The sequence below is a fragment of the Barbus barbus genome (assembly GCF_936440315.1).
Source record: "Barbus barbus genome assembly, chromosome: 8".
NCBI lineage: Eukaryota > Metazoa > Chordata > Actinopteri > Cypriniformes > Cyprinidae > Barbus > Barbus barbus.
The window spans coordinates 4,559,216-4,574,450 of record NC_136736.1 but is presented as its reverse complement, the minus strand read 5'-3'; the positions used below and the strand labels follow the sequence as shown (position 1 = coordinate 4,574,450).

At 36.2% G+C, this 15,235-nt stretch overlaps 1 protein-coding gene across 3 annotated transcripts in view; it reads right to left on the bottom strand.

The window, feature by feature from the left end:
- The window catches only part of LOC306873417 (nephronectin-like), a 56,922-nt gene that overhangs the window by 12,156 nt on the left and 29,531 nt on the right, over positions 1-15,235 (bottom strand). The window contains exons 5-7 of one of the 3 annotated variants that reach the window (XM_079422684.1): positions 11,385-11,477; positions 5,080-5,199; positions 2,585-2,704 (exon numbers count right to left, since the gene is read on the bottom strand). In XM_079422684.1, coding sequence (XP_079278810.1) covers positions 2,585-2,704; positions 5,080-5,199; positions 11,385-11,477 — 333 coding nt within the window. The remainder of the gene's footprint in view (positions 1-2,584; positions 2,705-5,079; positions 5,200-11,384; positions 11,478-15,235) is intronic. The other 2 variants (XM_079422685.1, XM_079422686.1) reach the window with 2 other exon arrangements.

Genomic DNA, 15,235 nt, shown 5'->3' with positions numbered 1-15,235 from the left:
ATTATGAACATGAAATTATCCAGCCATGGCTTACTGTTTCACAGAAATATAAATATGAGGGAAAACAAAGCCCAAATTCCCTTAATCATCCATCACAATGAGAAAAACCAAACAATATATTTCTGATGTGCAGCAAAAGATAATTGAGCTTCACAAATTAGTGAAGTGGCTTTAAGAAAAGCGCTAGAGCAGTGAAAATTCCCATTTCCACCATCAGGGCAATAATTAAGAATTTCCAATCAACATAAAATGTTACGAAACTGCCTGGAAGAGGACGTGTGTCTATATCGTCCTAATGCACGGTGAGAAGGAGAGTTTGAGTGGCTAAAGACTCTCCAAGGACCACAGCTGGAGAATTGCAGAAAATAGATGAGTCTCGGGGTCAGAAAACCTTAAAAACAAAAATTTGTCAAACAGCACCTCCATCACCAGATGTTGTCTGGGAGGGTTTCAAGAAAAATTCTCCTAGCTCATCCAAAAACAAATTCCAGCATATTCAGTTATCAGACACAACTGGAACTTCAAATGGGACTGGCTTCTATGGTCAGATGAAACTAAAATATGAGCTTTTTAGCAGCAAACACTCAAGATGGGTTTGGTGAACAGAGGGATATAAAGTACCCCATGTGTACACTGAAATATCCTGCTGTATTTTTGATGTTGTGGGCCTATATTTCTGCTGGAGGTCCTGGACATCTTGTTTAGACACATGGCATCATGGATTCTATAAAATATCAACAGATAAAAATCAATAAGTGACTGACTCTGTTAGAAATCTTATAATGGGCCATGTTTGGATCTTCCAACTGTACAATAATCCAAACACAAACCTCAAAAACAACACAAAAATGGGTCACTGAGCACAAAACCAAGCTTCTGCTGGCCATTCCAGTCCTCTGACCTGAACCCTGTAGAAAATGAGTGAGGTGAACTGAAGAGAAGAAGCACCGTCATGGAGCTGTGAATCTGAAGGATCTGGAGTGATTCTGGATGAAGGAATGGTCTCTGATCTTGTCAGGTGTTCTCTAACCTCATCAGGCATTATAGGAGAAAATTTAGAGCTGTTAAACTGGCAAATGGAGGTTTCAAAAAGTATTGAATAAAAGGGTGCCGTTAATTGTGGCCAATGTGTATTAGAGAAAAACATTTATTTCATAATGATATTTCCCCCCATTTTAAATTCTTACTATCCAAAGAAAGGTTAGATTTTTGTGAATTGTTTAAATAAAAGAACAAAAGGATTAACAATGCAGATTAATTTTCACAGCCTTCTTTGATCATATTTACCAAGGGTGCCGACATTTTTGGGCATGACTACATATATTATATTATTATATGTATTACCTACTATTTATACAGTTAAATAATTTTTTTTATTGAAAACTAATTTATTGGCAGTTTTAATGACTGATTTGAATAGATGATTCTTTTACCAACAAAATAAGAGTGAATTTTATTTCTAAAGCTCAAGGAAACTTTATTTAAAGGGGTCATATGATGCTATTTTAAAGATCATTATTTTGTGTATGTGGTGTCACAGAATATGTTGACATGCTTTAATGTAAAAAAAAAAAGTATTTTATTTCGTTTCGTTTTCTACAAAGCCCCTCCTTCCAACAAGTGCAGTCTGCTCTGATTGGCCAACTGACCCAGTGCATCGTGATTGGCCGAACACCACAAGCACGCGTCAGAAATGTAATGCCCCTTTCCATAATCGCGAGCTTCAGCTTTCAATGTTAGTTTTATCAGTTCAAGCCTGAGAGGGGAACAGAGTCGCGTGACAGACACAGTGATGATGCTCGTATGTATTTTTAGTACACAAGACGCGGTTAAGATGATTTCTGACGGGCTGTACACTGCGCTGTGATGTGTCCCTGTTCCCCTCACTCACACACACACACGCGCACGCAAACACGACGTGCCATGCGCAAAACTCCGCATTTGAACAGTCAATAGCAAATACTTAAACTAATAACAAAACATACTTACAGTCGCTGATTCAGAAGCGCCAGATTGTCATAGCAAAGTCGGAATTTACCCTTTTTTTTTTTTTTTGAAATAGCCTTCATGCTCAGCCAGTCTTGTACTCTCCTAGGTTCACGAAACTCTCGTCCATAAAATGCGTTGCACAAATTCGAACATTTGGGTTGTGCTGTTGTATTGTAAACAAATCTTAAACAATGATTCCTAATTGCATCTACTTTCGGAAGTCCAAATAAAGTGCTTTTACTTTCACATAGAAACAGCATCTCCATGACACCATCAACACTACTGCGGTGCGGTTACTGAAACCACGCCTTCTTTCTTTGCGTGAACATTTGGGCGGCATTACGCAAATATTTCCACATCGTGACGTAGACATGTGGGGGCGTGTTTGAATGAGCCGTTTTAGGGGGGTGTGGACGAGTCTTAACTTTTATAAAGAATATTTCTTTGGGTTTGAGACTTTAGTCTTTGCAACTTTAGGGATCTCATCTATGCACGAACAGCTTGTAACACTCCAAATAGAAATGAAAGCTTGAAATCGCATCATATGACCCCTTTAAAGCAGTGCTGCAGAAATGCATTACCCATGAACACATACCTACACAGGTCCTGCCATCTGGAGCCAGCTGTAGACCTGGAGATGGGCACTGGCAGCGAACTTCTCCTTTCATTACTTCACAGCCGTACTGGCAGTTTGCCATGCTGCATGTCCGGGCATCTGACAGAAACATAGAGACAGCAGATTTAGCACTTACTATACATTCACATATTTCTGCCACATTCAGTACAACACAGAACCGCTCACTGCAAGTATAAAAGACATACATGAAAAGCAAAATGCACCTATAGATGTTCCATAAGCAGCAAAACAAATGAACATAGACAAAAGATGAATCACCATTAAATGGGGTGCAAGGCCACAGGTCAGAGAAGGGAACACAATATTCCGCATTTAGCTTCATAGCCTTGAAGGAAATGGGCAGTGAAGCAGATAACCTTGTGTTATTAGATTGTGTAGTGATCTATTAGCCCTGCGGAGAAACACCACTCCACATTCTCTACCGGTATCGAGGGGGTCGTCACAGTACAACCCATTTTCCATGAGGCAGCGAGGTAAAAAACACTCCAGAGAAAAGGAGATGGCACATTGTTCCTGCTAATGCAGGTGGAAAAACAAAAATAAAACTCAATTATTCCCTAAAGTCTTGAAGGAAACAAAATGAGTAGGGATTGGATGGATGCGTTACACATATTCTTGTGTACTAAGTAATAGATCAATATATACTGGGCCAGGATGAAATATAAATATATATATTATAATGGCAGTCTGAACTGAGTTTTGAGTAAATGATGCTTAAAATAAATGATTTTAATTCATGTTTGACATTAATTTTAAGCAACATTTACTCAAAACTCACTTTAGACTGCCATTATGAAGGCATTTTAACATTATTTAACATATATTTCTAAAATAAAATAAATAATTATTATTAATTTATAATATAAAATATATGAATATTTTAAAATGTATTTTTATTCATTATTTTCCATTGTTCATACCATGTTTTATTTGTATGTTGTTGTTATTATTATTATTTCTAAATGTATTTTATTAATGATTATTTTTCATTTCAGGTGGAATAACATGATTTACTTTTTATAATTCACTATTATTATTATTATTATTACTATTATTTTATATTATAAAATATATTAATATTTTCTACATTTATTTGTATTAATTACTTTTAATTGTAGGTGGAATAATATGCTTTATTTGTTATAATTTATTATTATTATTGAGTTTATTTAAAACAATAATTTTAATAATTACAAAAAATACTAATTCAAAAATAAGTTGAATTTACAGGTCAGCATATTTGACACTTTTATGGCATTGAGTGCTGGAGCCAATTTCAAAAGAGATTTTTTTTTCATCTAATGACATGAAGTTATGAATAATTTGAGCCAGACACGTAGACCCATTCAAACTCTTTATCAGACCAGCATCCAACCGTATCAAACTATGCAATAATCTGCGATCCAAGCATTGACAATCACTGTACCACCCACGTCACAGGAGCTGCTCCACACTTTGATTAACTCTGTGATTCAGTGGTGTTTGCTGAAGTGTGAGCTGTGGGGAGGTGAGAAAATATTTATCAGAGAGTGGAATCTCCAGGCCTCTGGAAGCACATTTAGCACCGGGCAAGCACAGGCACGGGCCACTTGCTGTGGTGAGAATCGCTTAAGGCCAGCAATAAGACTAGCCTTTACTGGCAGGGTTGAAGTTCACAGCTTTCTCATATTTTTTTGTGAGTCATCTGAAAACTCTCTACAGGGCCGAAGGATGCCCTGAGCTCATAGAATGATTTGTGTAAGGGAGAAGAGACTATAAAAACACACACATTGGAAAAAATTAAATAAAATAAATGAAATGATTTTCGTTTTACAGGGAAAAAATACAACCTTTTAAATGCATATTTGTAAAATCAAATCAAACCAAATTAAATCAAATCAAATAATTCTGCTTGTGTTTTCTTCTCAAAATGAAACTATAAAAATTAAATTTTCAAGCAAGCATAATTTTATGCTGTAAGCATTACACATATTTAGCATTATCTAGTTATCTGATTTGTGTATAATAATAATAATAATAAAAAAACATTCAGGAAGATTCAGCTCTTTGTTCTCTCCTCTAAATGAAACTATAAAAATATTTTTTTTTTTTACAAGAATAGTATTTTTTCTACAGGGAAAAAATAAAACATTTTAAATGAAAAATAAAATAATAAAATAAAATAAGTAGAATATATAAAAAATGTAGTATATACAATTCAGAAGACAATACTTCTTTTTGTTCTCTTCTTCTCTAAAGAATTTTTATGTTGCATGCACTTTACAATTTTTGCACTGCACCATTTTTCTGAAAAGCCAGTGGGAATCTAGCTTGTAGAAACAGTATACACACATTGCGATGAACCCTGCTGGGCAGCACTATCATACGTTTCAAGTAGAGCGTTGAAGAGCTATTGAACGAGATGCGATTGACACAGCTGGACACCGCGTGTAAAACAACGAGATGTGACTCACTTCCACAGCTCCCATCAGGCAGCAGCATGTAGCCGTTTAGGCAGTAGCATTTGTAGCTCCCATACGTGTTCATGCACCTGTGTTTACACGGCCGAGGCTTGAGGCCACACTCGTTCAAGTCTGCAGACAGAAGAACAGAGGGGGAGGTTAGAACATCCTGGTGTGAGAGGGGAGGCCGAGCGGGGCAGGAATTAGGCTTAAACCAGAGGTCAAATCTGAAAGGTCAATCCTTTCAAACCTGTGAGGCGGCGTCTGCGGGAAGAAGGTGAAGCCGCAGGCCACCGTGTCTGGACAGGCCCACCTCAGCGCCTCACTCCACAACGCTTTGAGTTTTGATACTGATGCACAGAACGTTTTGCTTCTGACAACTCTGCAAAGGTCAACTACGTACTCATTTCCAGACTTTGAATATTTAATAATATTCTAAACTTGGAAGCTGTTGACCTATTTCTAGACTTTGAAAACTATCCTTACTACCATATAGTCACAACTTTACTCATATCCATCTTTAAAATGAAACTTCAGGACAATCAAAACTAGGGTAATAAATGAGATAAATCAATATAAAAATTAAAAAAGCAATTATCAATAACTTTCTTTTGCAATGGCTGAAAGTGTTGTTTCTGTTAATTAATGCTAAAACAAACTAAAATGATTAAAAATGGTTTTCATAAAAAAAATAAAAGGAAAATAAAAGTTTCTTTGGCAGCTAACTGACATAAAATAAGATGAAGTTAAAGTACTAAAATTACTAAAGTTAAAAATGAAATAAAAAATTAAGTTAAAAAGAAATATCTACAAGAAATCTAATAAAAATGAAGATTTTTTTTAAATAAAATACTAAAACTTTAACTAAAATTAAAATGAAAGAACATATATAAAAAAGATCATTTATATTATTAACTAATAATAATAATAATAATAATACTATGCTGAATTTAAAACTTTCCAAAAATTCTGAAATTTTATAATTAAGGATAATTAATGAATTTAACTCAAATTAAAATTAAAGCAGAAAATATAACAATAAAAGAAAATGTATATTATTACATATAAAAATAATAATATTAATAATAATAAAAATGTGCTGAACTGAAAATTGCTCAATTTTAGACATTTTTTTATTACGGATACTTATATCCAGAATTGTCTATATATTCAATTCTAACATAAAAATAAATAAATGAGTTTATCAATTAGTTTAATTAAATTCATATATTTTAATTATTTGGTCAATAATTCTTTTATCTATTTTTTCTCAACATTACGTGATTGTTTAATTGTTTATCCACTTCTCAAATAATTACTGAGTAGCACAAAAATAGCCATCATTTTTTAATACCTAAAATAAATAAATAAATGTATTCAAGAGATTTTTATTTTACCAAGGCAAAGCAACACTTCATTTTTATTTGAAATAAAAAGCAAGGGTTGGCTATAGTTTAATCCGAGCTCAACCATATATCCTAAAGTCTAGGCCACATGGGTCATCAGCTAAAGGCTACGTATCACTTAGATCTCAATATTGTAAGGTACACAGTCAAGTTTATAGACCAGACACGTAGCGTGATGCCTGCAGTCTCATTTGCACTGGACTGAAAATAGATTCTCCTGGCTGCCATACATGAGTGTCTTTGGCATGGCCCAGTTCTGAGAGAATGGCGCCATCTTTAGTGGTGGGTTACGCAGGGATGCAATCTAGCCATCTATATTTGACAGGTGGCACAGATTTAAGTAGATGAATGGCACAGTGTATATTAATGTTAATTGGCACCGGTGGGAGGTCAGTCCGCTGGAATGATTAGTCGAGGTGGGTGAGGACAGCTACAATCACTTCCCAAATCATCTTAGCAAGAGTCAACAATTATATTCGAAACAAAGACGTAAATCGGGCCGAGTCTTTAACACCTTTTCAAACCGTACAACGTTTCTTTGTAAGCACACCGCTCCGAGCTGCTGAAGCTGTGATTTCACACTCAGGCTGAATTTAAATTCACAATTAGGCAGCAATTTCATGATGACTGGAGACATAATTGACTAACGCTGACCTTGCGTGACAGTCGTTTCTTGTGGATTTCATCTGGCCATTTGCAACACTTTGTTGTTAATAGAAATAAGCAGAAAGAGTTGAAAATGTGACTATTGCAATTAATCATGGAATCGTTCAATAATAAAATAATATTCAAGTATTTATTATTCATAATAAAAAAAAAAAAAAAATTAATATGAAAATATAGTTTTAAAAAGTTCACATATTTAAGATTCTGTCATCATTTTTTAACCCTCATGATGTTCCAAGCCATAAACTCTTCCATATGTATGCATAATGAATGCTGTCAGGAAAACATAAAAATGACTCAAACAACCTAAAATGATTCCAAAGCCATACGATAAATTTAATTGAAACACTTGAAGGATTAGAAGTAATCCACACCACTCCATTCATCAGCTAATGTCTTGTGAAGTAAAAAGCTGCATGTTTGTAAGAAACAAATCCATCATTTGAGGTTGTCTTAACTTTTAAATGTCACTTCTGGAGACCATAATCCATAACAACGCTTCCTACAATGAAAAAGCCCATCTTCTGTTGTCCTCTCACATCAAAATCCACCTACACATTTGTTTAGAACTGTTTTTGCTTGTAAATGGTTCTTGATCTGTGCATATTTCTCTTCTGATTCAGACGAGATGACTTTTTCACTGCAGAAAGCAATGCTAGAGTAAAATTTAGTACAAACACACAGCTTTTTGCTTCACAAGACATTAATCGATGGACTGGAGTTGTGTGGTTTACTTGTGGATTATTGTGATGCTTTTATCAGCTGTTTGGACTCTCATTCTGACGGCACCCATTCACTACAGATGATCCATTGGTTAGCAAGTTACGTAATGCTAAATTTCTCCAAATTTGATATGATTAAGAAACGAACTCATCTACATCTTGGATAGCCTGAGGGTAAATCAATTTTAAGCAAATTTTCATTTTTGGTGAACTCTTCCTTTAAAAATCTGCTATTATTTTTCCTGAAGATGAGTTGGAATGAGGGAGAGTGAATAGTAATTTTAAGGTGAACTATCCCTTTAAGAAATAGCTATGTAGTATGTCATTCCTAAAAATTTAATATTTAATCAGACCTAACACACTATACCAAGTGATATCAAATCCTCTGTAAAATCTCAGAATTGCATCTACATCTCCACCTTGACTTTCTTTCTTGTCTATATTTCTCTTATACAGTTTTGTGAAGTCTCAGTGGTTCAGGCAGTAACTCAACTCTCTGAGCAGCATGTAGACAAATTCATCTCAGAAAGATGTTTAGAAAAACGAAGCAACTCGTGCTTCTGTCAAGAGAGGTGAAGAGGAGACTAACCCATCACTGAAGACTCATTGGCCCTTTGCTCGCTCAAATAAAGCTGAAAACAGCAGAAATGAAATGTCATATTCCCAGAATAGCTGTACTTGACAAGAGGCAGCTCTGAGCACCAACACATAGTCAACTAATGATATGAAATAAAAACATAATAATTGTCCAGTCTGAAGAGAGAAAACAGAGGGTAGGAGGTGTGAAGGTGTTGAAATCCCAGAACAGAGAGCAGGTAGAGGAATAAGATCACACCATATGGAAAGTGTGACTGCAGCCTATTCTGAGTGCTGCACTTAAGAACAGTGAAGAAACATTTCAAAACTGATTAAACAGATTATTTACATATATATATATATATATATATATAAAGGATTTTTCTGAAGAACAGCAGGCAGTTTAACTGTTCAGGACAAACAAGGGACTCATGAACAACTATCACTAAACAAAAAAATACAGCTTTGGATCGTTCAGGTAACAACACAGTATTAAGAATCAAGGCTATGTAAACTTTTGAACGGGGTCATTTTTATAAATTCAACTATTATTTTCTCTTGTGGACTATATGTAAACATCTTTTATGTGAAATATCTTATTCAGGTCAGTACTAAATAAACAGTAACATGCATTTTGTATGATCCCTCTTATTTTGGTAAAATAATTAACATTTTGCAGATTCTGAAAGGTGTACAGTATGTAAAGTTTTGACTTCAACTGTATATACACTCAGCGGCCACTTTATTAGGTACACCTGTTCAATTGCTTGGTAACACAAATTGCTAATCAGCCAATCACATGGCAGCAACTCAATGCATTTAGGCATCTAGATGTGGTGAAGACGACTTGCTGAAGTTCAAACCAAGCATCAGAATGGGGAAGAAAGGGGATTTAAGTGACTTTGAACGTTGGTGTCAGACGGGCTGGTCTGAGTATTTCAATAATCTGCTGATTTATTGGGATTTTCACGCACAACCATCTCTAGAGTTTACAGAGAATGGTCCGAAAAAGAGAAAATATCCAGTGAGCGGCAGTTGTGTGGACGAAAATGCCTTGTTGATGTCAGAGGTCAGAGGAGAATGGGCAGACTGGTTAGAGATGATAGAAAGGCAACAGTAACTCAAATAACCACTCGTTACAACCAAGGTATGCAGAATACCATCTCTGAACGCACAACACGTCGAACCCTGAAGCAGATGGGCTACAGCAGCAGAAGATCACACCGGGTGCCGCTCCTGTCAGCTAAGAACAGGAAACGGAGGCTACAATTCGCACAGGCTCACCAAAATTGGACAACAGAAGATTGGAAAAACGTTGCCTGGTCTGATGAGTCTCGATTTCTGCTGCAACATTCAGATGGTAGGGTCAGAATTTGGCGTAAAGAACATGAAAGCATGGATCCATCCTGCCTTGTCTCAACGGTTCAGGTGGTGGTGTAATGGTGTGGGGGATATTTTCTTGGCACACTTTGGGCCCCTTAGTACCAATTGAGCATAGTTTAAAAGCCACAGCCTACCTGAGTGTTGTTGCTGACCATGTGCATCCCTTTATGACTACAGTGTACCCATCTTCTGATGGCTACTTCCAGGAGGATAATGCACCATGTCACAAAGCTCAAATCATCTCAGACTGGTTTCTTGAACATGACAATGAGTTCACTTTACTCAAATGGCCTCCACAGTCACCAGATCTCAATCCAATAGAGCACCTTTGGGATGTGGTTCATGGATGTGCAGCCAACAAATCTGCAGCAACTGCGTGATGCTATCATGTCAATATGGACCAAAATCTCTGAGGAATGTTTCCAAAACCTTGTTGAATCTATACCACGAAGAATTAAGGCAGTTCTGAAGGCAAAAGGGGGTCCAACCCAGTACTAGCAAGGTGTACCTAATAAAGTGGACAGTGAGTGTATATATATATATATATATATATATATATATATATATATATATATATGTTTGTTTGTGTGTGTGTGTGTGTATACAGTAAATACATATATATATATATATATATATATATATATATATATATATATATATATATATATATATATATAACATTGTATTCTTATTATTATTATTAATAATAATAAATCATACATCTTCATAATATACATCATCTAATAAAATTAAAATTATTCAAATACATTTATTATTTTATTATATTATATTGTATTATATTATATAAAGTTGCAAAGTTATAAGAGCAGCTTTTGTCCCTATCCCACCATCCATACATTGTTCAAACAGAGAAAAAATGTGAATAATAATAATTATTATCATTATTCCGTAGATAAATAAGACACACACATACACATAATTCTACTACCACTAAAATGTTTTTATAACAACACCATAACAACAACTTCATTAACTTTGGAAATGTACTTTTAGCATGGTCAGTTCACTTGAAATTGACAACCTATACTGTAGGTCTGTGTGAAAAATCATGAACAGAATTACCTCAGAGGCAGACAACAACAACAACAACAACATGACAGACACTTTTTGAATGACAGGATATTCGTTTAGCAATTGGAGATGGGCCTGAGATAGAGGAGACAGGCAGAAGGTTAAAGAGAAAGAGAGCAGCCGGGCAGCCACTTGAATGCTCGCAGATGAAAGATGCCCTGCTTCAGAAGTTCAGAGGAACTGACAGACACAGACAGGATGTGTGTGTAGGAGAAAGAGAGCAGGGTGAAACAGAACAGCATCTTAAAGGCTTTGTGTGTGTGTTTCTGCCAAAGCATGCATGGCTTTCTCCGTGTCATTCCGGCCATGCCTGTGGAGGCTTTGGGCATCTGCTAAAGGGAAAGTATTCACTCTCGCTGGGCTAAGCAGACTGCGCCATGCATGTGGACCAGAGGGGTGGCGCTTGGGGCGGATGCAGGCGTCATCTGGTAAGCGGTCTTACATGAAAATCACACACAGAGGATTAGCTCACCCTCCGAAGGCACTGCAATCGGCTGGTGGTCCATGGGAACAAAAACGGGAGGGCGACTGTGCCATAATGGGGGGCTAACATAGCCCTGCTCTTCTTTAGGAGTGAGGAAAACAGATAACAGATAACAGCACACAGGATAACGTGGACAAAAACATTTATAAAACACACCTCTTCACACCATTTATAAAACACACCTGTCCGTATTCCTGTAGAGGAGAATAATAACATTATTCAGTAAAGATTATATGCAAATGAGTAGATAAAATGAAACGCCACTGGCCGTGCTTTTAACTTCAGCATATGCAGAGCTTGTTTGTGAAATGCAGGCTATGATAATATTCATTAATATTTTGCCCACCCACATTGCCTTGGTCACAGAAGAGAGTCATTTCTGATGTGGGAAAAAGTCATTTTGCTAAAAACAATTAAATATAAAAATCTAAAAAAAATACATATTGTATATATATAGTATATTAACTAAATAAATAAGGTACATTTTGATTTCGTTTAATAAATGTCTCATTTCATTCAATGGAAATAGTATGTTGGTTTTATTTAAAGTGCCCATATTATGGGTAATGAAAGGTTCCTAACTTGGTTTCGGGAGTCCCCAACAACAGGTTGACATGCATGCAAGGTCAAAAACACACTTTCATTGTCTTATAATACGCTTTTTCTTCTACCTTACTTGCTCGAGGACTCCCAAACGATTAATTTTTTCAAACCCCTCCTTTGCATGACGCTAATCTGCAGTGATTGGTCCAATTGGTCTCATTTTCCATTTCATCATCATGTCTGTAATCAATGCCTGTAAAGCAGCATTTGTGAGCACAGTGCTGCTTTGTGTACAGAGTTACCAACCATCGTGACTGGAAAAATCGGACCCCTTTTCTTCTGGAGCAGCTGATATTATCATAGGCAATTAACAAGAAGACAAAACCCCAAAATAGCGGCGCTTGGTATTTAAAGTGTTTATAGTCTTCAGCTTTTAAAAATATCCAGTACAGTACCAACAACTGCCTGTGACTGACACTGGAAAGAAAGATGAGAGGAGGGAATGTCAGTGTTACAGAACAATGCTGCCGCTTTACAGTTTAATTATATGAGGACATGTAAAGAATCCCATATAATCCCCTCAGCTGTGCTTGGCTTTCCGACTCCTAAATAATACACGGAAATGAACAGTGTTTTTCAAAACACAAAACACATTAACTATTATTATGCCCCTGGCATGCCGAAAATCAAACATTCATGATGTAGACTGTCAGCTTGTGAAACCTGTACGTCCATATGGTGGAGAGTTATATGGTTTTGTAACAAGAAGGCACCAAGGAAAGACTACATATAAAGTTAGTCAAGGTTTCTTGCATCAATAAGTCATAGTTTAGCTTTACATGATGTTTTTTTATATTTTCTGTGAGATGTACAATTTGCTAGCATAACTTTAAGACTTCTATATTTATTTTCTTCAATCAGAATAAGGTGTTCAAGATGGGCGTCATGTAAACATTAATATGAACAAAACAAGTTTGAACTGGTCTTTCAGCCTATTTTGCCAAATCACTTCAAGTTTGACAAGAGACTATGTTGGAAAATCTATTTTAGTTATATCTGTCAGGTAGTCATGACAATTTATGCATGATATTAAAAATAATTGCTAAAAGAACAAGCTCCATGATTTGCTCTTTTTAAAGCGATAGTTCACCCAAATATGAAAATTCTGACATCATTTGTTCCAAACCTGTATGAGTTTTTTCTGAGCACAAAAGAAGATATTTTGAAGACAGTTGGTAAACAAACAGTTGACGGTACCCATTGACTTCCCCTTTCTCTGCAAGCTTGTGAAAAAAACGAGCTGCTCAGATTTTTCTCCCCTGTGCCATAGAAAGGGGATCTTATTTTAATATTATGGCCCCTTAATCTGCACGTTTCCACACACAGCGCTGCCATTCTGTTTTTAACAGTGTACCAGTTCTAACGCCATGACGAAGGATCAAGCAACACATGCTAACTGTTCTGTCTTTGGCTGCACTGACGAGCACAGAAGACTATTTAGAGTCCCAGAGAGCAGTGAATTTATTGATTTATTTACTGTATATTACTCTGCTGCCACACAGATCTAATATAAACAAGCAATTTCATTCCCAGCTGTTTACCTTCACAGACATAACCAACTGCTTTTGTAACTCCTGTGTGTTTTTAAAATAAACTTGTGTGTATTTGACTGTTTAAGCGCAATGAAACACGAAAGAGAACTAAGTTTAGTGCTCACATGCCGTGTGGCAGCCGCTTTCTGTCCATGTGCTTCGGATGTTTGCGCTCAGAAAACCCTATTTCAGAACGCATGATTTCAGTGAGATGATAATCTCATGATAATGGCATGATAATCAAAACCAAACAAATATTTTTTAGCAGAGCATCTGAGGTACGAGCTGTAAAGGGACAGCCCTATTCTCAAAAAGGGGGCAGGGAGTAGCAGCTCATTTGAATTTAAAGAGCAATGCACAAAAACAGCGTGTTTCTGTTTCCACTCAAAATAGGCATTTTCTAAATTATATAATAAATGATCTGTAAGGTATTTTATGAAACTTCACAGACACATTCTGAGGACACCTGAGACTTATTACATTGTAAAAAGGGGCATAATACTGTAGATCTCCTTTAAAATATCTTCTTTTGTGTTCAACAGCTGAAATAAATTCCCACAGGTTTAGAGCAACTTCAAATGCCCCTATTATGGATTTTTGAAAATGACCTTTCATGCAGAGTGTAACACAGCTCTAAATGAATGGAAACATCTAGCAGAGTGCACTATGCATAAAGTTATTGTCTCTCAAAAGAAAAAGTCAACTCTGAATCATTGAAAGAAGTCACTTTTACAATGAATCCCAAGCTGTTTCATGTTGACGTCAACATGAAGCATTAGCATATTGCCCGCCCACTTGTTGGTCGCATGGGTCTGAATGAAAATGCAAATTCTTTTTTTTTTGCCACTAGGTGCTGCTTTTGGAGGTTAAAAATAGCTGTTTCCCCGGTAACTCTGTACACAAAGCAGCACTGTGCTCACAAATGCTGCTTTACAGGCATTGATTACAGGCATGATAAAAGGGAAATGAGACCAATTGGACCAATCACGCAAAGGAGGGGTTTGGAAAAAAGAATCGCTTGGGAGTCTTTGAGCAAGTAAGGTAAAATAAATGCATATTATATGTTGCATGCATGTCAACCTGTTGTTGAGGACTCTCAAAACCAAAATATTAACCTTTCATTACCCATAATAGGGATACTTTAAAGATGAGTCATTGATGATAGCATCCTTTTTATAAAATGAGTGATTAATGTAGCTTTGTTAGATGTGCGTTCACCAAAAAGCAGATCCATCTTCAAGTATTTGACGATACTTGATGTCCCATAATGGATTCCTGACAGGCCTTGGGAACAGCAGGTAAGCAGATTCTCATTTACAGAGACCCCCACTGAAAATTAGCATCTTATTAAATTGATTTGATCCACGGAGAGCCGAATGCAGCTCTGTGTCACTTCACTCCTAAATGGATTAGCACTTTAATGAGTTTATTTGTTCTGGGCAAAGATGCCCATCTGCCTCATATCATCTCCATGGCAGTGATGTTACAGTGAAGAGCAACTGCTGACAAAATCAAGCAGATCAAAGGAGCCGAATGCTAATCGTGCTTTAATTGAAAAAAAAATATGATTATGACTATGTTATAAAATTAATGGTTAAAATTCCACACATCAGTTGAGTAGTGGCAACCGTAAACATATTTTCGTTATGCTGATGAAGTTTGCAACATCTTTAAACGCAAACACCCAATCAGAATTTACAGTCA